Here is a 23,726-nt window from a genome sequence, read left to right on the forward strand (position 1 = left end):
CATAATCCTTGGCATATTGAGATTGTACCTGTAAATTATCCAGATTTTTAGCTACAAACACAAAATCTGTGGTTCCTGGAGAGGGAATAAGGAGGGAGCAGAGCTTATCATTGTCTCTGGGAGACACCTGGGGGACACTAGGTGTTTGGAGAGGGACACAGCTGAGTATAATCCATGCTAGTTTGGCTAGCAAATTTAATAGTTGTGACCACACATGTCCCATGTGGAGATAGCTCCAGGTGGTGAAACTAATGGAGTTCATGGCATTAGTTATTAGAATTGAGCTGATTTTACCCTAAAAATGGGGGAAATCAAGAGCTAACCGTGAATACAAAACAGGAGCCCAATTCCTTGCCAGTTCCAGATCTCCAGAGTCTGGAAGTGCTGTGATGGGGCTCTGTGACTGCAGTTCCTCAAACCCTTGCCCCTTTGAAGCATGTAACTTGACAAGCAGAGCCAGGGAAACATCATGAGTCCAGACTTCATCTGAAAGACTCTGTGTGCCCTGAGTCTGCACTAAACCCAGCTTTTGCAGATCCTAGCCTTGTGGAGCCTGAAGACTGCTACCTGTAAGTGCTGTTTTGAGGATATTTTTGGGGTATATGAAATACAGGCAAAGTTTCTGGCATCAGGAGGAAGGGAAGACCTGGCGCAAAGAAGCACAAGAAGTGCTTTTGGTTACATCATGGCATTCTGTGACATTGCATTAAGGATATTTTTGGGGAATATGAAATACAGGCAGTTTCTGGCATCAGGAGGAAGGGAAGGCCTGAAGCAAAGAGGCACAAGGAGTGTTTTGGTTACATCATGGCATTCTGTGACATTGCAGTTCTATCCAGGAGTCCCAAAAAATGCCTTGCTACAGAACCAGACTAGGGACTGCTAGTGGAGGGAAAGATCTGAAGAGCAGTGAAGCTCTACTGAAGCTGCAGTACACTAGGATATCACTAGCCCAATGAAAGTGAGGTCCTGATTAATGTGAAACTAGGTTTGGTGCTTCTCTGGGCTCCTTCCTACTGGGACTGGTGCAGAGCTGGCAATTGAGTCCTACAGAGAAAGCATACAGGCAGAAGAAAAGGGAGAAGTCTTGGCCAGGATCCAGCTGTCAATGGGAAGAGCACAGCTGAGTGCAAAGCCAGTGAAGGAGAAGGAGGAAGATGGCACAGCAGGATCCTTGGCCTGCCACTGAGCGACTCTCTCCATGTGAGCAGCTCATTTCCCTGCTCTGTCACTCTTCTTATCTGCACAGACAGCCTGTTCTATAGGCCAGGACCAGGTTTCTGCAACACAAGGCACAAAGGACCCTTGAACAGCTTAGAAGGTACTGCAATAATACAAAGCAGAAATTGCAGCCAGCAGACAGAGAAAACAGAGCACTTCCAGTCAGCAATTTTGTTCCTGGTGAAGTCCCATGCCACATGAAGCTTTGAGCTACAGCTGCTGCAGTGTTAACTACAGAAAAGGGAGGTCTTTCTGGAGTCTACTTTGAAATTTAAAAAACTGGGTACAATTTCCATGAAATGAGGGATGAATTTAGCTCATTTTTCATCATGCTCTAATTACCAACTGCAGTGAAATATTCTAAGATGATGTATCTCAGGCTCCATCTTATTTCTGGATCTTGCTCCAATTAATTCCCTCTACAGTTTACAGCACTTAAATGAAATGCAGTGAGCATCAGGCCATGAGTTGCCTGTTCTTTCTCCCTTGGTACCCTGGACCAATTGCTCTTCATAGCTACTGCAGTGCTATTTTGCCAGTCTTAGGATGATGGCATTAATACTCACTTGCTATCCAGCAGTTTTTTGAGACAGCCTATTCCAGTGTGAAAAGCTTTTTGAGGTCCCAGGTCATGCTACAGAAGGGAGAACAGTTATTTCTTCTCTTTCACATCATTTCTCTGTGGCATGTTGTATTTCTGAATGCTGGAAGTGGCACTGAAAAGAGGGTGTCTGTTCTGCAAGAAAAAAATTAAGAGGAAGTCTATTTTGAAGGAGGAAAAGAGGAAGGCTGTTTGAAGGAAAAAAGAAACACATGGGAGAAAGAAAGGGTGAAAGTGAGAGGAAAAGCACAGATTCTAGTGCAGGTGAGAAGCAGTTTAGTAATCCAGGTTGTCAATCCCTATCCTGAATAAGGTGAGTGTCCTCGTTGGCAAGTCTTGGGGCTAGCACAGCAGAGGCCATAGGTTCCTTCCAGATCCTAAATAATGCTCACAAGAGGGGCTTTGAGGATGCTGCATTTTTTCCACAAAGAGTTCAATTTCAGAAAGAAAAAAGATTTGGTAGAAAACTCTGGGCCAACACTATTTGCAATCTCATTCTCATTTATTTGCTCAAGTAATCCCCAGTGCTTGATTTACGTAAGACTTGAATTAACTGTGTATTTATTCAGAGATCTTAAATTACACTGATGTGATGAGGTAAAATTGCAAGCTGATGCACTTTCAAGGGTATTAACAAGCACATGATGGTGAGGCAGATCCCACTTGCCACTGAGGGATCCAAGCCCATTCAAAGGTTTCTAGAGAAGGTGGTAAGAAGGATCTTTTACAAGTAGAACTGCTTTTCATGAAGCAAAATTTATCTTAGCACTGAGGTGAGGTAGAGAGGTGCAGTACCTTTCAGAGACTTCTGAAGAAAATGAAAGCTACTTGCTTGATGCTGCTCTTGGTGAGCAGTCTTGGTTTGAGCTCAGACACTGAATAAAGCAAATTTTTGGATCTGAGCAATTTCTGAATAATGCATGGTACCAGGAATAAAATAAATTCAGATGAACAAGAAGCATGAAGCAGCTATGAACCTGATCTAATAGAAATCTTCTCTAAGTATGAAGGTGACTATAACTTCAAGCAGAGGTGCCATTAAAAAAGACAAACTGAAATTGCCACTGCTTCTGGTGTTAGCTGTTTCTGAAGTACTTCATGTTTTCCATAGGTGCTTAGTGAGTTCAGGCAATGAAAGCTAGCTATGAAGTTGTCACTGAATGGGATTTAGACCTGTTAAATGAAGAGGCAGGAAAATGATAATGTAAATCTATGGTTGATGTGGGTGGAGAGTTGATGGGACCGTTTGGAGATCCACTGAAAGACAGAATCTGAGACAAAATGCTCATAAATAAATGACTGGAAGTTCCAGTATTGAAATATGATGCAGCAAAGAGGACATGGTTAGGAAAGAAAGCTATCTGGTCCATGAAGCTTGTGGAGATCATCATCTTGAAGAAGATGAGGCAAGAGGATTGGGGATGAAAACTGTAACTGGTATAAAAAGGCCCATCCACTTTGCCTAAGTGGTGCCAGTGGTGCATGCGGCAGAGCTGCTGGGGTTTGCACCACGGGAAAGGGAAACAAGGATACCCACACAGCTAAAAATGGTTATGACAGGCACACAGGAGACTTAGAGATGTTCAGAGATGGACGGGGCAGGTCTTGAAGTGGGTTGGGGTTCAGGAGCTACTGTGACTTCTGTGGGAGCAGCATTATCACAAGAGGGAGCTATCCGCCTGTATGAGATTGTCACCCCGGCAAGAAACACTGCAGGGAAACAGCACCAGGGCTCTCAGACCCTGGCAGGGGCAGGAGGCAAGAGGTGCTCCGACAGGCAGGGACCACAGCAGCCTAGAGTGGAGGACATGGGCTGAGCCGGGCTAGCAGAACCAATCCCCCAGGGCAGGCCACCCACTCTGCACACTGCTAATTGCTCTTCTGCAAGTCAGCTCCTGCATGGTGCCAGTGCTATCAGTTAATTGGGTTTTTTTGTCTTTCTGTAGGCTTTGCTGGGGAGGGAGAAAAAGGAGAGGTGGTTGGTCAAAGTCAGACAAGGTGCTAGTCAGAGGTTCATGTGACAAGGCAGCTGATCACCAAGGCTCCGATGGTGAATGAAGTCGGTGTGAGCAGTGTCTGAGCACAACAGGGCCCGTGTACCCAGCAGAGGGCATGAGCACACACACACACACACACACACTCCTGCCTGTACCTCTGGGACATCATTTCTTAGATAATGAGAATATCAGTGCCCAAAACGGTGTCAGTGGCTACAGGACAAAGCCAGAGGCACCAGGCGTTCTGCTTGAATGGTTTGTGGTTTCTGTTCCAGGGTCCAAACCGACCCCTCTGCTGAGCTTCCACTTCACATCAAGGTAATGGTTCAGAGGAACTAAGCAACATCCCTAAGCTCAGGTTTAAAGACTGGCACCTGTATTTACAATGTATCAGGCAAACCAGCCTGTAACCTCTTCACATCCGCCTGTAACCTCTTCACGCTGAGCTTAGTTTCAGCTTCCAATTATTTATCCAAATGCTCATGCCCGATTTTGGTAGACGCATTTTATCATAGTCTGAGACTGAGCTGAAAGCTTTGTTTCCTGCCAAGAATCTTGAGAGGATATTACATATCCAAGCAGTTTGCATCCGTGGTACGGCATTTAAGTGCCCTACAGAAGACAAAAACAATGTATTTGTACCCTCCCTGGGCAGAAAGACAGACAGTTCTCCCAGTGGATTCACTAAGATATGTAATGGATTGTGTTGTATACGTTCAGTGATGGGTCAAGGCACAGAAGATTGGGCTGAAGAGAGAAAACCACTGCAGGCTGATAAGTTAGAAGGCATTAAAATTACATACAGAAGAAAAGGGAGTAGTCTTGTCGATGGGAGAAATGGATGAAGATCATAGGTCTGGGCTCCTCGCCACAGGCTACTTGACCTCGGGCAAGTCTTCCGAGATCCCATTTCCCCTCCTACCCTTTGTCTATGTGGCTCCCAGGAGCTTCGAGGCAGGGTTGGTCTCAAGCGCAGGAGTTACTGTACTTTCTCTTGGTCATTTCTCCTAGGACATACCATAAAATAATTTCTTATATACATACATATATGTATATGTAAAGCAACCTTCGAGATAGCGTAAGAAGCTAAAAAGGAATAAACACAGAATGCTTTGGGAACATGTGGGAGGAACACAGCTCACAGCCAGTTATTAACCCACTTCCAGGACAAGGCTTTTGCTGAAGTTTAAAATAAATTTAAATTAAAAAAAAAAAAAAAGAAAAAAAGAAAAAAATAATTATGATGGCGGCGCCTCTCGCCAGCAAGGCAGGGTCCGCCGGCACCACCAGCAAGCCTCCCTTCCCGGAGCTGGATTTCCGATCGGGAGCCAGGGTGGAGGAATTAAATAAACTCATCCAGGAATTCACCAAGCACGATCAGAGGGAGTACGACGACCAGCGAGCCCTGGAGATCCACACGGCCAAGGACTTCATCTTCTCCATGCTGGGTAGGGCAGGGACCGCGCGGGGCGGGGCGGGGGCGATGCCGGCCGGGGACTCCCGGGCAGGGCTCCCGGCGGTGCGGCACCGGCGCTCCCTTTCCGCGCGCCGGCCTGGGGGGGTCCCCGGTCTCAGGGCGGCTCTTACCCCCAGAAAACTAATTTTCCCTGTCCTATCCGACTAGCCTTTGGCAGCGATGTATTTATAGGCACAGAGGAAAGGCTGGGTCGCAGAGCTGACCGGTGCCCGAGGAACACCGAGCCAGCAATGCTGCATGCGAGGCGAGCCCGACCCTTTATTGTTTTTACCCCCAACTGTCGAGACATAGGAAAAACAAATTTTTGATTTTTTTTTTTCTGGACCGCTTATTTCGGTTATTAGACCGGTGGATGCTTGTACAGGAGCATCTCCCGAACTGCCTTTCTTGCTTAGGTTGCAAAACTCGCAGCGAGTGGAGCAAGTCAGATTGTGGCGGGGGAGTCTTCATCTGTGTGAAACTTTGAATCGCAGGCAGGGATCCTTAAACCAGGGTGAAGCATGTGTTGGCCCTTGCGGAAATCACCTGGGCTCTGTCATGACTAAGGCTTCTTAAGAGTAACAGTAAATGACTAACAGCTCTGAGTCTCCAGGTAGTCAGTTTCTGATAAATATTTACTGTGAACTAACTAAGAAATCACTCAGACGAATAAGTGCCTTCAGGATACAAAAGGATGCTCTTTAACATGCAGATTAGACCTTGGAATCAGTCATCCAAGTTTCAATCATTGTCTTAAACATTCTCTCAAACATTTTTGTGTAAACAGCTGCTGTGGCCATTGAATGGTTCTTTGTAGCTCAGAGGTGCACATACACCCTTAAAGCATACTTGGCACTAACCAAGTGTATAGTCTACATGTACACTCTGAATAACCTACATCACTTTTCTCATCCGTAAACACAGAGCTGTCCTGTTGCAATAATTATTATTTTCTGTCTGGAAGGATTGTCGCTATCATAGACCACTCCACTTCCTCTACAGCCATGAACACAACTACACTGTGATGAGGAATCTATCTCTCCCACTGGTTATCTTGTAAGGTACCTGGATCAGTATAATTGCCTGCTGTGTGGGATTTGCACAATTTTATATGTGTATTGCTTTTTCACCAAGGGCTGGACAGGATATAGCAGACTAATTTTAGCCTGAGAGCAAGGACAACAAGTTGAAAAGTCAGTAGCGTGTATATTTATAGTTGCAGTTATAAATATTTTCCCCTTCCCAGTTAAACAACAACAAAAAAGATGTGGTAAAGCCTTGGTTGCATCAAAGCCTGTAGGATTTTTGTTCTTAAGAGCCTGATCTGGTGGAAGTCATCCAGTATTATGGTCTGATATATTTTTCAATCAGGGCTTTAAATAACTGGCTGAGGAAACATGGCTGGATAGGATGGAGCAAAGAAGAGTGGAGAGAAAACAGCTATAGCTGCTGTGTGTCTGTCTAGCAAGTAGAGAAAGCTTTGTATGATCCTGTTTAAGCATTAATAGTCTTTGCAGGGTGCAGGGATCACAGAATTCTTCCTGCCTCACGTGGGAGAAGGCAATAAAAGAAAGACAGAAGAATAAACTGGAGCATGCTGTGTATTTCTGCAAATGCACCCTGATGCCTTGCTGTTGGTGAAACAGGGAACCTTAGGCTGTTTATAAGTAATGCAAATTAATGTGGTTGTCTTTGTGAATATAATGACTGGGAGATGAGCATTCTTCAGTTTTAAATGTGTGGCTAAACCATTGGTTCAACAAAAAAACTTATTTCTGTCTAAGGTGTACCTGATGATTTTCAGCAAGTCTTGTTTCTGAATAAAAGACAAGACTTGAGGACTGAGCCCGGGACAGAAATGGAGATGGGATGTCTGATTTGCCTGCATTAGACCCAGAACTTGTGTTAGTGGATCAGATCCTTCTTAGCAAGAGAGGCTCTTAAATCTAAAAGGATTTAACTTATTAATAAATAGCTCTTTCCCCTGTGCCTGATCCCTCCCATACGTACTGCTCTTATCTCGTCGGGTGATGATAGGAAAATTAAACATAGCTTTCCTGATTTAATTACACTGGTGTGTAATTGGTGGATGAATGATAGGTGAGGAGACCTTGTAAAGATTCTCAGATGTTTGTACTCTGCATGGCTTGCCCTCTAGGTCAGACTTAGCTTTTAATTTGTATTAACTCTTTTTTTATCTGTGTTGTCTTGCCCTGGCTTTAAGTAACTGAACTTTGGGAGATCTAAAGAGTTGGACTGTGAGAAAATTAGGGAGAGGTACTACTTGTCATGTGTTTGTCCAAAATCTTGTGCCCAAGCATTAGAAGAGGACTGCAAATGACTTATCTCTCTGGTGGGGGAAGTGAGTATTTTCTGAATGTGGGTGGTTCCTGGACATTCACAGTCCCTTTCACAGTCACCAAGACCATATGGTCTTGCCAACACCCTACACCAAACAACAGGTGTATTTTGGTGCCTTTGTTGGTAAATTTCTGTGCTCACACTGAGCTATGCCTGATAAATACTTGTCTCTTTGATTCAGGTATAATTGAGGTTCAGATGAGGGAAAGGCTGTAGGAACCAAGAAAAAGAGTGGAGGAAAAACAGTCTTGTGTGCTGGGCAGAGGGCTGGCTAAGAGAGGCTGAGAAACCAAGTCTCTACCTGCTAGTCATGAAAGGAGCTTTCTACTTATTCCCCTGATGACTCAGTTTTGGGGGGTTTTGTACTTAAAAAGTGATAAAGGAGTATTTTTATCAAATAATGATATTACAGTCAATGATATTTTGATTTTTAAAGTACTTGCTGCCATTGTGATGAGAGGTGCATAGCAGTCATATTAAGAACCTTTTAAGAGTACCTGACCTAGAGAGTATTGTTCTTACAGTACAAGTACTTTCAAGAAATTCTTTAATAAACACTGCCTGTCTCTTTCTGTTCAGCACCTAAATAAAATGTACTTTAATGCACAGATGTGGTAGGCTTAAAAAAAAACATATATTATGCTCTTGGGAACTAGAACATTGCATATAAAATAACTCCTTGAAATTTCTAGTGCTATTGCTACCTCAAACCAGTTCATGTTGTTTGGAATACTGACTCTAGAATTTTATATAGTAACAAGAGAAAGGAACAAAGATGTATGAATAAGTGCACTGTATAGAGATGTATTCTCCACTCCAGGTACACATCAGGGTTCAGTCATCTAGAGCACTTTTCAAGCTCTTTAGGTTGGTGTTTTGTTTCTATTTCCTACTATGAGACTCCTCAGCAGAGCCAGAAGACATTTCTTAGGACATTTCATGCCATTCTCCTTCCTGAGAAATCAAATCAGGGGAAGGACTAGTTTAAATTGGTGCTAAAGTGGCCTTTTGGGGTTTTAAGGCCTCTAGTGTGTCTTTTTGTCACTTCAGTGGTTACTGCTGTGGGAAGTGCCCACCAGGGCAGGCCATACTTTGAGCATCTGCAGCCAGCTGCAACTTAGAGCTGTTGACAAGACCTCTAGAGAGCTTGTCCCAGCACCTGATACAGGAGAGGTGGTGATCCTATTCTGACATCATTCCCTAATTCTCTGGTGTCTGCCTGCTGCTGCACTGGGGGTGCTAGCAAGTGTTTGTGATAGAGGCAAGTCTCAGAGTGGAAGCAGGGCTGGCATCAGCAAATTATTTCTGCTGCAAATACCAGATTCCCAAATGGAGTGAGCTACCCTGCTGAGCCCCTCATCTGTAGCAAGGCTTCCAGCTGTTCCTTGGACTGATGGGCCCCTAAAATATGTGCTGTGGAGGTGCAGATTGCTGTGCTGGCAACACAGGTGTCCTCACAATAGCTTGCCTTTATCAGCAGCTTTTACAAGGAAAGAATTTTCCAGTTTCCCCCTGTACCTGAGGTCTGTATAGCAGAACAGCACTGGCAGTGTGACTCTTCTGTGGGTTTGTGTAGCATTTTTTTTCTCCCCTTCCCTACCTGCCATAACTTGCTGATAAAATCTGTTGTAGATTAGATTTCAGGCATTGTTTGAGGTGTTAGCTGTTTAGGTATGTGTCTAGGATACATCATGGAAATTCTCTGGTTTCTGTTGTAGTGTCAAGCCGATGGAATAGCAACAGGATTGGAGTGATCTCTCTAGGGTTAAGTCTTTTGTGTGTGTGCGCCTTCTCTCAAGAGAAGCCAATCATGATAGGAGCACACTGTACTCTGAGGCCTATGTTAATAAAGGCTCCCTGCTGGCATTCCCTGTGCTGCTGAATGCATAATGCACAGCTGTTAAAAACAACCTTACTCTATCACAGATTTCATTTCTGGCTGCACTTGTGTCTCCTCTCCCTGCAGACCACGTTTCTGTATTTGCATTTGAGGCTGGGCGAGTTTCTTGGTGGTTTTGTTTTTCTTGATTAGGGGACAGTGTACTAAACTGGTAAGGTAAGGCTACAGAGCATTGGTAGTTTCTCTTTGGTTTTACCTGTCAGAAATCAACCAATTTCATCTCACTGGGAATTAGTTAAAAAAGGTTTGGTAGCCTCCTCTGTCTCTTTGTTCAAAGGGATTGTTGGTCCATATATGTGTCATCAATGAAAATAGATTGAAAATCTTTGTCTCAATTTGTTTTAAGGTTCTGGTATTTTACTTGCTTGACTACTGTTTTGAAACATTAGTCTGTGATGCAAAGTATTTAGTGTAATAGCTAGGAACGTGTCCTGAGGGCACAAATTCTCATGGCAGGCTTGTCAGACTGCCCACCGCCTGTTCCTTCAGTCTGTGGAAATATTTGTAAAAGATTTGGGAGAATACTTGCCAAGCCCAATTATGCAATTATGTTTTAAGGGCAATTTTATAATTACAGTGGAGGATGGTAACCAGGATACAGGAATTGTTGAGGTTTTGACTTTTCCTTTTTTTTCCCTATGTGAGTTTGCGTGAATGCTAAAATATTCAGGGCAATTCTAGTTAGAAACCAGTTGTTCAACTTTCTTTTAAGCAGCTGGCTACTTTTATAGGTGAAGCTAAATTAAAGATGACTCCAACGTTGCTCAGGAAGGCTGGAGGACATGTTTTGGTAATCTGCAGGTTGGATGTGTGCTCAGAGATCTAGAGTAGCTCATAGACAATGTCCAGTCTAGAGGAAACTCAGAGGGTAAAAGTCCTGCCTGGACTTCTCAAAGAGAATCTCCAAGCTGATCAGTTTTTTTGGATAGTTGGGATTGCCTGTTGTAATTTTTATTTGACAAGTGCCAGGTTCTTGCTTTGTCTCCTGGACAGCTGAAACTTTTGCACTTTTTCCTGGGCCTTGACATGTGCACTTTTTTGCATTGAGGTGCACCTTTAGGGGCATGTCCCAGTCCTTTTGCTGCAAAGGTGGTTTTCCCAGGCACACCTCAGGAATCTTCTGCCCAGGTCAGACCCTGTTTGTACTCTGCAGGATTGGTTAGGTGAGAAAGTGCCAGGAAGAGATGTGGCTAAGGCCAAGATTGCTTTTCACCCTCCAGTCAAGGGGCCTTGAGTTGCAAGGGTGCTTCAGCATTGCACTGTGAACAGTGACTGAGATGGCAAATTGCACTTCCAAGCGTATCTGTGTGGAACCCTGTGGTGGCAGCTGCAGGTAGAGGCTCTGGAATAGACCTGTCAGATTTCTGTGAGTCTAAGAAAAATGACCTGCTGTTGAGTCCATCACCTTTGTCTGGGGGATGCTGATGTATGAACCTCGCTTGAGAAGCACGAGCTGTAGATCATTTGCTGTGAAAGGAGAGGCTTAAGAGTTGAGTGCATTATATAGGGTGACGTATCTCCTGGGTTTTCCCTTAGCAACAGCTGGGGTAGTAAGTTCCATGTCCTAAAAGAAAACCATTAATTCTGGCCATTGGTACCTTGGCCTGCTATCCTCTGAACAAGGAGAAAATTCCTTGAGAGTGAACAGTCCCTTCATGTGTACAACATCATATGTTACATTTAGACTGTCTTTAATTTGCTTATCCTTGGGGTATGAAACAAGCAGTAGAGTAGGTGGAGTTCTCGGGAAGAAAAGGGAGTGTCTGGAGTTTTTTTCCCTTGGAAAAGCAGAAGACCTATAATGGGAGCTAAGCAGAAAGCAGCTTTGGAGGCTGAATTCACAGAATGTCCTTTATTGGGAAAAGAGCAGTGAGCCTGCATGGGAGCAAGGGTGAGAGCTGAAAAATGACCTCTGGCTGCATGGCTCAGGTTATTGGTCTGAGTCTTGTCCTGATCACTCGTGGAGTGGTGTGAGTTCAGGAGCTGAACTGTAGCTTTATTGGAACTCACAACCATATTTCATAGGTTCCCCATCTTAACTATGGATTTTATATCCAGTGAAGTTTTATGACTTCTGTTAGCATAAACCTCTCTTACTGTCTGAGTAACAAAAATATGGCAGTCAGCTTTTCTTGGTGGCTTTTGTGTTGGTTGGGGTTTTTTTGGGGTTTTGTTTTGTTTTTTTGGGTTTTTTTTCTAATGTAACTGGAAGGCAGCTTATGAGACATTCAAAATAATTCTTTCAGCAGCAGCTGATGTTCCAATTGACAGATGCAGCTATGGATTTTGCTGTGTTTCATTAAGAGAACTCCACTGTTTGCTTTCATTTCTACCATTCTGTTGCATTCCCTTTTACTGTAAATAGCAATTGTCCTGGACTGAGTGGATTGATCTGTGCCTTAGTACTTCAATCAAACTGGCAGGTCTCTGAATCATGTACTTCTGCATTAGATAAACTTTCTGCAGTTCTTTCAAAGCACTATTTCAGTGACTGTGTGGTTGTATAGGAATCACTCAGTTTGAAGAAGATAGATTCCCTGCTCCCCAACATATTTGACTTTTGAGCTTTTAATAAACACCGGATACTAAGGAAGTCACAACAATCTTATTAATGCATTGTTTCCACTGTCAGTCAGTCTCATTTTAACCTAATTTAAAGCATTTAATTAGAAGGTTGTTAATGTATTTTGTTATGAGCATGCTGGTGTCAAAAGTACAAATACCATTGAGTGGGGGTGATTGGTTGCTCCAAGGTTCATAATATCCATGTCTTTGACACAGCAGTGGTAGCTACTGCCGCCCACTCATGTTTAGGGCTGTGGGCAGACATTTTCACAGCACTGGGTGGCTTCAGCTGGTAGAACAGGAGGTGGGTGGCATCTATTTCAACCTAAGAAGATCATTCTGTGGGTGAAACACTGAGTCAGAGTGAGGACACCCTAGACCTCTGTTCTGAGCTGCCCCCAAATTTATACAGATCTATGCAAGTTTCTGAATATAATGATGTGTAGTAGGGCCTTGGTACTATGAGAAGCCTTCCTTGTCTCCTGTGCTTCAGCAGTCTGTGAAGGGTGGGGTGGTACTGGAAGAGTGGAACATTGTGGTGCTGCAGTTCTTCATGACATGATGGTTTAATCATGCAACTCTCCTATGTGAAGGGAAGTCTAACTCTGACAGTCTTGCCATGAAAAGTGTTTAAATCATGAAGGCAAATAGTTGCCTGTCATTTGGTGTTGATCTAGTGGCTTTGAGATCAAGTACAATTCAACCTGTATGAGAGAGATTACAACCCAACCCAGTTCTAGCAAGTAATCTTATTTTATACAGAATGGACCCTAAAGAAAAATTGGGACAAATTAAATAATGCATCCTGTCCATAGTGTGCATAGGGATGCAATTTGGCAGTGTCAGGCAATGCCACTCAGTAGAAGGCAACAGTTTGGAACAGTAGGCAAGGGAAAAATACAAGGCATGACCAAAACTAGAAATCCTGCTTGGATAGCCATTAGCAGTGATTTTTTTTTTCCCCTGTTCCATGACAAACTTATAAGGTCATAATTTAGGAGAAAAGTAGAGGTTTATGTGTAGGATGTCATTGATCTGCCAAGAGCTTCTTTATGTGGCTTGCAGTCAGACTATACAGAACTTCTACCCACTGATGGAGTGAGAGTTCATAAATTATTTGGTCCAGAACTACTGAGGAGCTAGAAAACACTTTCAGTTTCATCTGGAAATAACAAAGTCAGTTCTTGCTTTACTGCATAATCTGCTAGACAGTGTGCTTTTTTTTTTTTTTTTTTTTGTTCTAAAATGTCTTGTCTCAACTCCTCTGTTCCTGTTTGCGGGATCTTTTGGCACTGCTCCACAACCCTCTCTCAAGGATGGATGTTTTTATTCAGTGGTACATATTTTATCCGGTTTACAAAATCAGGTTCTGAGGTTGTGAAGGATTGGTATTAAATATCTATCAAAAATGCTGAGACAAACATTGCAATTAGCTTCTGTGTGTTTCCCTTCAGCATTTCTACTCTCTGCATTTTAACAGTCTGAAGAGCTTTGTGGTGCTTTGGGTGACTCCTTTTGGAAATGAATCCTGTGCTGATAGCTCTGGCTGTGTCCGATCCACAGGCACGTGCTTGGAGATATTTTGTGTTTGTTTTGTACCTCACTAATTAATGTATAAGTTAGTGGTAGAACAGCAGGAAAGCTGCGTTTGCTGACACTTCATGAAATAATGATTTAATCCTTTGTGACACATTCCTGCTGAGTGTCAAAGCTGATAACTCTAATCTCTGTCCCGAGCTCAGTGCAACAGGAACCTGTTCTAGAGGGCATTTTGCATGATCTTGCAAGCTCTTGTAGATACTTTGTGACCAATTCATGTAAACTTTTTTTGTACATTGCACTCTTGAGCATGCATGTACAGGATTGTTTGGCACGCTGAGGAATGTGGAGTTGAGAGCAAACAAAGTAGCTAACATCTGTCTGCTTCAGCTGAAATAAGGGGTGTCCTGTGAGCAGCAGGGAAATGCCCTCATTTCCTTCTAAATGCACCTCTTCCTTTGCCAGCAATCAGAGCAAGGCATGGTTCTGTTGATCCAGAGCTGCTCCTTGACAGAGCTTTACAGTGGTTTGGCAGGGGGGATGATGGACCACGGGGGTCTCAGTGCCCTGAGCTGGAGGACCATGACTGAACAGTGATCAAGTTCCAGTCAACCATGAAATTGTGTGGGATCTGCTGCTCCGGTTGGATCCTTAGAAATCTCTGTGGCCTGATAGGATTCATCCAAGAATTTTTAAATTGTTGTTGATGTTATCACAAAACCTCTCTTAATGATTTTTGAGTGGTCTTAGGAACCAAGAGAAGTCCCAGCTGTCTGGAAGCTGGCAAACATTCCTGATTTTCAAGAAGGTCAAAATAGAGGACCCCAGAAACTATAGGCCTGTCACTCTCACTTTAGTGCTTTGCAAAGTTATGGAGAATGTTCTGGGAGGTATTGAAAAACACTTTGAAGACAACACAGTCATTGATCACAGCCAGTGCAGCTTCATGAGAGGGAAGTCTTGCTTGTTTAATCTGATTTTCTTTTATGACAAGGTAACAACCTCATTACCTTGCTATCAGGTGCAGCATCACCAGCCAGGCAAGGGAGGGATTGTCCTGCTCTGTCTGCTCTGGGGCAGCCTCACCTCGAGTGCTGGGGCAGGTTTGGGCACCACAAGGTAAGAAAGACACAAAACCATCAGAGAGCATCCAGAGGAGGGCTGTGAATGGTGAAGGACCTTGAGGGGAAACCGTGTGAGGAGAGGCTGAGGGCACTTGGTCTGTTCAGCCTGGAGGAGGCTGAGGGAGACTCTGCAGCTGCAGCTTCCTCCTGGGGGGAAGAGGAGGGGCAGGCACTGCTCTCCTCCCTGTGCTGGCCAGCCACAGGACCTGAGGGAGCAGCCTGGAGTTGTGTCAGGGGAGGTTTAGGTTGGATATCAGGAAAAGGTTCTGCCCGCAGAGGGTGGTTGGGCTGGAGCAGCTCCCCAGGGCAGGGGTCACAGCACAGCCTGGCAGAGCTCAGGAAGAGTTTGGGCAATGCTCTCAGGCACACGGTGTGACTCTTGGGGATGGTGCTGAGCAGGGACAGGAGCTGGACTCGATGATCCTTGTGGTCCCTTCCAACTCAGCAGATTCTGTGATTCTGTGAAACCCAACCCTCTTCATTCTGTGTGGTTCTGAATCCTGGGTGTGGATGCAAATCTGTATGCAGGGATAGCTGAGAAACTGCTCTGCAGTAGTTAGTCCTTGAGATGCAACAAGCAAAGCTTGCTTCTGTTCTGGCATGGACTGTGAATTGCTGTTTAAAATAAACTTTTGGTTTAATGGTATTAAACAAAAAATGTGCAGCTCTGCAAATAGAGAAGGCAATATCACTGTAACAACTCTTCAGGAATTCACTCTGGAATACAGTGTGCTGAATGGCAGATCAGGTATTGATATTGGCCCCTTGATATAAGGCCCTTAAAGCTTGAGCTGCTGAAATATCTGTATTTTGTAGACAGTAGGACAGCCATGTGCTAAGCAATCAGTAACTTGAGGAAAATAAGAGGAATGCAAGTCTCTCTGCCAGCACAGCATGGCTCTGACAAGCTGAATTAAATGCCCATGTTTTTTTCCAATGAGCAAGCTGTAATGCACATCTAAGTGCATTATTGAGAAAAAGGAACCATTACAATTTGATTGAGCATCTCTCAGAGGCTTGCATTATGTAATAAGTTGTCTGTAAAAGTTTGACCCTGAACCTGAGTTTTTTCTCAATATCCTGTGAATTTTTGTGGATGTGCAAAAATTACAGTTGAGGCAACAGTGTTACAGTGAAAATAGCCCCTTTGACAAAGGCTTGTAACATCAAAGAAAGACTGTTTCTGTGCCGTTGTTTTAATTGTCTTGGGGAGAGATTCATATGTACTATATAAGCATTTATCAAAACTATTTTCACATTATCAGAGCTGCAGAGTTAAGCTACAAGTTAGTCTGGAAAATCAAAGTTTAAAAAATTATTTTGATCCTCTTAAACCTAAATCCTAGCTCTGAATTGGAGCACTCATGAATTACTTTAGAAACTAGACGAACCTTCTCACTCCTTCACCCTAAAAATCTGGAATCATCTTTTTATCTAAACTGCTGCTTAGAAATTCAGGTAAAGAAATCTGTGTTTGAAAATCTGCTCTTATGCTGAGACCAGTCTTGTAAGACGTTGCTTGTGTATGTATGAATCACTCTATTGTTCTGTGTATGTCACCGAGTTCTCAACTTCTTCTAAATGACTCTTTCTTTACCTTAAAATGCCTATATGCCTTTGTTTTATTCTGTGTGGAGGTGTCACCCCCTCCCAGCAGAGCTGCTCCAGGGTGACAGGCTTCGCTGGGCCAAGGCCAGCACTGCTTGGCGAGGGCTGGAGGAGTCCTGTGGAAAAGATTTCTGTCTGAGGGAGACAGGAGTGAGGGAGACAAATGAAGAAAATCCCCAGACCCACAGCATGTTGATAGACCTCCTGTTGCTCTTAATTCGTGTCTGTAAATGGCACTGGTTTCCGCTGTTGTGCACCGAGACAATAATAAATAACAATCCTTAGCATTTATATACCACTTCACAATTTTCAGTGTGTTCAACACACATTAACTAATTCAGCTGAGATGCACATATTCTGTGAGTAAAACTACTCTTCTTGCTGCCCAGCGGACCCTTTTATTACAGCTGGGACAAAGCTTTTCTTTTTACCCTTAACTGGAGCTGTTGGCAGGAATATTCTATACAGGGCCTGTCTCTTTCTTCCTGAAGGTTTTAAGCATTTGCATTTGCCTCTGTTTGCACAGGAACTGGACCACTCCCGAGTCATGTGTGATACTATGAAAAAGATATGCAGGAGATTTTTCCTTGCATTTTGTGCTGCAAATATGCAGACCCAGGGTTAATAGATTTGTGGTTTCAGAAGTCATTGAGTTAGCAAAGATGTGGCTACATTAAGTGCATCTTTCTGTACTTCCATAAGGTCTTCAGGGAACACCACCTCCAGTGGTCCTCGAGGCTTAGGAGGGGAATAAGTCTCTGTCAGTTTTGACTGAGTTGGATCATCACACCATGTACTGAAGAATTGAGGATGCTTGGTAGTTTTGGTGCACTAGATCTAACACCAGGTGCACTAGGCCACCAACCTGTCTTTTGGGACAGGAGAAAGCTCAAGAAAAGCCTGTTGCCATGTAAGAAGTGTTTTGAAGGCAATTAAAGATACTGTGCCCTATTATTTGTAATCCTGAACCCCAAACATGTTGTTTGGGGTCCCAGACATGCACTGGCATGAATCTAATCTGTCAGGCATTTGACTCATTTTCTGCCTTGGCATTTTGCATATGTGTATAGAGCTGGCGAGAGGGAGTTTGATGCATCCCTGTCTGAATCTTCAAGCTGGGCAGGATTGGTTCCACATTTTCTTTCCAAGAATAGCACCATTTTAGCATTCCATTCAGGTGACTAGAAGATAAGCATCTTATTTAATCAGGTCATATAACGTGGGATTAGTGGTTTACCTTGGAAATAACTGTTTTGTAGTCTTTGTAAATTGGTGCCTGGTACTTCAGAATGGCTTTACAGTTGTAACTCTTTTTCTGATCTGAGAGGTTTAGTTATAGCTAGTGGTCACACTTCTGGATTTCCTCTTTGTCTAATCTTACAGTAACCTTCTGGTTTAGAAGTGATGCCTGCAGGTTTAACCTGAAACTGATTCTGCAAGACCAGCATAGAGTGTAATTTTCCTATAAATGGCTGGATGAACCAGGAGCACCATTAGCCTTTTAGTGACCTAATTAGGCAGACAGGTAGCATTTTGAGATCAGAACTCTCATCTTGCTACAGCTCTTCCTTCAGCTAACAGTGCATGAGAGCCGTACAGCATGTTTCTTGCAGGTGATGATTTATCTTTCAGTGGCTTTGATATCCTCATTTTGTGTGTGAAGGTAATGTGCAGATTGCTGGGTGGCGTCACTCAAAGTGACTGACTGTGCTGCTGTAGCATGTGAAGATGTCTCCAAGACAACTGATTTCCTGGTCAAACAGCACATTGGCTTCTGCCACAAGACATTTTAAGGGAGCTGGTGAGCTGAAGGAGCAAGATATTTTAACAGTTAATTATTAGCACTGTAGCTGCCAAGTGCAGCTCAGAGTCTAAGGCTGAAAATGTACCTATTAAACACTGTAAATGAATAACTTTAAATAAAAAGGATTGTGTTATTTGATTAGCAAAATGATTTATCAGAAAACTTCTACCAAATAGTAGGAATTAATTCTCTCCCTTTACAGTTCTTTTCCTCCAGTTGCTATATGTGGAATTTAGGGACCTTCTTTTACTCTCACATTTCATTGTCTATGTCCCTGCTACCTTTCACCTTTGCTTTTTAAGTATTAGTGTGCCATATTTTTTTCTAAAATATACCCAAAAAATCAAGTGTTTGTTTCTGATTTCCTTATGCTCTAAAACTTAGAAAGGTTTAGTGACCTTATTCTACTCTCAAGTTAGGATAATAGAAGCTTGAACCATTGGATTTTTTCCCCTGTGTTATCCCCTCCTCCCAGTCCCCTTTGTCTCCAGAGGAGCAGTGTTACTGAACAGGTGTAGAGCGTTTTGAGTGTTTTTTTCTGCATTTCAAATTTTAACCTTTTCTTCTGAAAACATTCTTATGTCCATCCTGTTAAATGTACTTGGTCCAAACCAGAATCAAAAATACCCACATTTTTTCCTGCCCTCCTTGCAAGCCTTGGCTGTTCTGCTCAGCTGAACAAACCCCACCTTTGTCTTTGCTTTGGAATAAGAAACAAGCAGGCTTGTTGATTTCTGCTGTGTTAATACTGTCCTTCCTCACAGAGATGTGGTGGTTATCAGGGGTAGGGTGGGAGTGCTGGCTGCTGTTTCCATGAGATCTCCAGCCCCAGAGACAGCCCAGACTGAAGGAACACGAGCAAAATGTGCTTTGTGCAGTGGTGGGTAGTGAGAGCACAGGGAGTGCTGAGAACACTCGAAGAGTTTCAAATAATGTGCAGGAGAGACAGGAGGTTGTATTTCTGCCCTGACCTCTGTCCCGTGGCACATTTGAACCTGAATTCTCAGCTAATAACCCCTAAGCTGCCTTCCCCGAGCTTGCCTGCATTCGCTGGGGAATTTTAGGAATGTGCATTTCAGCACAGTGTTGCTGCTGCTCACCCTCTGTTCAACTAAGAGCTTTAGAAGCTGGTGTGGGGTTGGTATTGCCAGGATAAAACCCCATTGTGGTTTGTAGTATTCTTTAACTAAAGATTTATTTTCCTGGGTAAGGTTCCATTTAGAACAGCAGGAGTCAACATCAAAGAACTGGAGAAAGGCCTCTTCCCTTTCCCTGACACAGCCCAGCTTCAACCCTCTCCCTTCACCATCCCCTCTCCCAATTCCTTTGTTTTTAAAGCATTACAACTCCAGTGACTGGAATATTGAAGAGACTGTGGTTAGTGTTGTGTTGCTCGCAATTACAGGGGCAATTGATCTAAGGAGGGAAGAGAAGTGGGAGGGTAGAGCTGGTATCACTGATGCAAACCTCTCCGTTTTGATGTCCCCTCCGTGCTGGTGCAACTCCATCTTTAGCCTCCAGCCACTTAAATAGTTCCTGTTGGAGGATGTGGGAGGTCTGCTCTTGACCCATATGGGAGTAGGTTAGGAAAGTGGTCACAGAGGCCCCAGCACCTGCTTGGCTTTGTGCACAGCTCTGTGCACTGTGTGCCCTTTGCTGCATGTGTGCCTCACACAGCAAGGCAGCAGGAGTCTGTGGGTTTGTTTGGTAGCAGATATGGTACCAAGGACACTCCTTAGTCCATCCCTGTCTCTGTTTCTGGTGGGTAGTGGAAGGTCCTTCTGTTTGCTTTGAAAAGCAGCTGACAAAGGAAGGCAAAGCAATTTGTGTCCTCAGCAGGGCAGGATAATCATGTGACCAGCATCTCTGAAAGATCTCCACAGTGCATCTTGGAGTCTCATCCAAACTGTGTTAATGCAGAATTCCTACACATGCAGGCATTCAGTGCCACACTTGATAACTAGGCAGTGATTCAAGCTGTTTGAGATCCTACAGTCGGTATGAGAAGCAGCCTGGACCAAATGAAAACCCAGGGTGATTCTGGAGAAAAATGTAAGGTTATTTTTAGGATTGCTGCTATTCTATTGTGCACCAAGGAAGATAATGCTCCAGCTTTGCACTACAGGTCAGCATTGCTCGGCCTTATTCCTCATTTCTCGGCCCCATCTGTTTTAACTGGCAAATATTGTTTGCTTGAGCACCTCCTTTTGTGACCCTGCATCTACTCATCTAGGTGCTGGACAAAGCAAGGGTTTGAAGCAATCCAGGGCTTGTGTTCTGTATATAAAATGCAGTTAAATTTGTTCCTGGTCATCTTGCAGCAAAGCTATTTGTGCCCTGCCTATGGCCTGGCTTGCAAGCTGCAAATGTCTGGATAGGATTTATTATCTCTGACCATAAAATTTTAAACTGCTTTTAATGGTAGATATTAAATCACTGCTGCCCCAATTCCAAACTCTCTGCAGAATTTCTGAACTCCTAGGAAGGCATTTTCTCTGGCAGTAACCTTTGGTTTCTGAGAGCAGAGACAAGATACAGGGCTGTTCACAGGATGATGAAGCACTAATTTGGTGAGGGACCTGTGTGCTGGCCAGTGTCCAGGCATCTGTCTGGCTCCAGAGAGCAGAGCCAGGCAGACCTGGTACGGCTGTGATGTGACTGAGGGATGTTTGTATTGGTGTCTGGGTGCAGACACTCTGCTGGGACACAGGGACTGAGTGTCTCTGCTCTTGGCTTTGTTCCTCCCTGATTGAAGTATCTTTGACACAGCAAGAAAACTGGAATTCAGTGCTTCAGCACTGAGCAGCTCACAACAAGCTATTTTATTTTTGTACGTGTCTAATAAATACTGAACTGTTCAGTGTTGTCACTCAATGTGGCTTTGTCCCTTGCTGCTGGGAGTCTCTGCATAGATTTCTCTTGAGACTGGCAAAATGCTTCCTCCAGAATGGCATGAGATGCTCACTGTTCTAGCGGAGGCTGTTGTTTGTCACCTTTGCCTAGAGAGCAGTGGCAGCACTGAAAAAGAATCTAATGTTTCTTAAATCAATTAATAGCCTTAAAGCCCTTTTCACAAACATGCAAAGACAGCTGTGGCAGGTGAGCAGGAGATGTCTTCCTTGCCAAGGAGGGGGAGAAGGAGCCACCTTCTGTGCTGCATTTGCAGGGGAGGCAGAGAGCCACCCAGGGCTTCCACTCTCAGGCCTATGCACTTTACAGTGCTCCATCTTCCTCATGGCAGCCTAGCTTTCCATTTCATCAGCAGGAATACCATTTAGTGTGTTTTGCTTTAACCCAAAACTGGACATCATAGAAAATAGTCATGCAAGACTAGGCTGGTAGGAACATCAGCATATCAGAAAGGGTTGCAAAAATTTACAGCATGCTGTGGCAGAGTTTTCCAGAGCTTGTGCTTGACTGAAGCAGGATAACTCCTGTCCCTAATAGGGTGTTTAAAACCACTGTTCATAGCAGTGCCTGCAGTGATGGCAGTTGGAAGCAATCTTCTAGACCAGAGTAGCCAAAAGCTTAAGAACATCTAATATTCATCTTCTGAAAGATCTGTGCTGTCTAACTCAGGGGTTATTTAACTTCCCTTATAGTGGGAAAGGCAGGCTATCATTAGTAGAAACTGGTAATCCTGGACCAGGGTTTAAGCAAAACCACTTTCAGCAAGAATGCTTTCCACAAGTGGTTCTGCCTGTCTGAAGTTAAAAGGAGACTCTGACTTTTCCTCTGCTCATTCTCACACCTCTAAAGGTTGAGCAGTCCATTTTCACAGTGCTGCCTTATGGCTTCTTCCCATATTAGAAGGGAAGTTGCTGAACATGGGCATCCCAGGGTGCATGCGTCTGTCTGTCTGGACCTGTCCCATCAATTAAACAGCAGCTGACGTCATATTTGAAGGTCAGCTGTTTTATAACCTAATATTATCTTTTTTTTCCCCTCTGGGTTTATTATCTCTCTCCAACCTGCAGCTCAGCACCATCTGGTGCAGGCACACAAGGGAGAAAGATTAGAGAAAGTAAAGCAGCTTTGTTCGCTTCCCCCATTGCTTCCGATGCACAGAGGAGTCGGCAGTCTCTGCAATATTGAATTTTAAATGCTGGGGAGGGCTGGATCCTGTTTGCTAGCTGAGAGAGGGAAAAACAGTCTGTGCTTACCAGCAACCTCTCAAGAAGTGTCTCAGGATTCCTAAGGGTCTTACTGTGGCCACAAAGTGTACTTTGCTGCTATTTTATTTTATATTTAAATACTGTTGGTTTTTCTAATGACCTGTTTTTCTCAGCACACATATTTTCCTTACCTGTAAATTGCCAGAAGCACTCCTAAATGAGGCGCATGTGCAGCGCTGACCCCAGCTAGAGTCTGCTTGGGAGGTGAAGATCTCTGAACTCCTGAAGTGCATTTACACCTGACAGAGCCAAGCTGTCACACCACTAGCATGTTCTGCCACACAGAGGTAGCTCTGTCTTCCCTGGTGGCATCTGTCTGCACATGCCAGGGAAATGAGTATTTACTTACCCAGCCTCAGCCTACGGGGAAGACACATGAATTTTTTCCATTCCATAGGCAGGGCTGGATTCCACACAAGCTTCACCCTCTCTCCCATTCTCCCTCCTTCTTTTTCTCTGTCCATCTAGAGGTGTGCTTTCTGTCCAAACTGCATGGTGCTGATTTTCTGTAAAAGCAAAGCTCTTTTCTTTCCAGTAATAAAATGATAATAATTCTAGAATGCTGATCTCCTCATCCAGCTGGCGTACTTGCAAACTACTATCTTGTTGCTTTTTTTCAATGTTTCAAATTTTGCATTTGGCTATATTGAAACAAAATTTCTTTAGGCATAAATAACTATTTTTGGCTATTGGGAAAGGATAGATAATTGTTGGACACAAATAAAAAAGTTTAATTATGAAAACAGTTGTCTGGTGGTGCATGGCATGTACATGGCACTGTATCATGAGACATAGAGACTCTTTTTCGTCCAACTTTCCTTTGGTGCTCTGTAGCCTTCTCCTAAACTATGATTTTGTCAGGGCAAGGATACTTCATACAGATTCCTAATTTCTGGAGAACAGATCAGCTCGGGGGGGTTTTGTGGAGATTCAGTTTCAGTTTTACTCTTTAAAAAAAAAATAACATTAGTTTCTAGCTTCTCCCATTGTATAAAGAATCTTGAACAAACGAAAGTAGAATTTCAAAAGAGGAAAATGTATTTGGAAACAAGGAGGAAGTTCTGGTTTTTCCAGTGCTTTAAATTTGTAACAGAAAAGGGTTTGTCTCCTTTCACACGTTCCGATGCAATTCTTTCCACTGTGATGTATTTAAGGTTGGGATTGAATTTTTTCCTCTCCTAAATCAGTATAATGTATGATGTTTTTTCAGTATTTGATTCAGCTTTTCATGTCCCCAGTATCTTGATTTATGAAGGGTTTTTATGGAAGCACAGGAAATGGAGCAATTGTTCCTGCATTTCTTGACAGGTTTTTAGATTTGGGAAGGGTACTTTTCCAAGCAGTGAGACAAACTGAAGTCTCCACACACAACAGT

At 43.6% G+C, this 23,726-nt stretch overlaps 1 protein-coding gene across 1 annotated transcript in view; it reads left to right on the top strand.

Annotated features, from left to right (window-relative positions):
* The first annotated feature begins 5,059 nt into the window (after nucleotides 1–5,059).
* The window catches only part of MB21D2 (Mab-21 domain containing 2), a 59,596-nt gene continuing 40,929 nt past the window's right edge, over nucleotides 5,060–23,726 (top strand). The window contains exon 1 of the mRNA XM_039710229.1: nucleotides 5,060–5,267. Within this exon, the coding sequence (XP_039566163.1) occupies nucleotides 5,060–5,267 (208 nt within the window). The remainder of the gene's footprint in view (nucleotides 5,268–23,726) is intronic.

The sequence above is a fragment of the Passer montanus genome, unplaced genomic scaffold, assembly GCF_014805655.1.
Source record: "Passer montanus isolate IOZ18808 unplaced genomic scaffold, ASM1480565v1 scaffold226, whole genome shotgun sequence".
In the NCBI taxonomy this organism is placed as follows: Eukaryota; Metazoa; Chordata; class Aves; order Passeriformes; family Passeridae; genus Passer; species Passer montanus.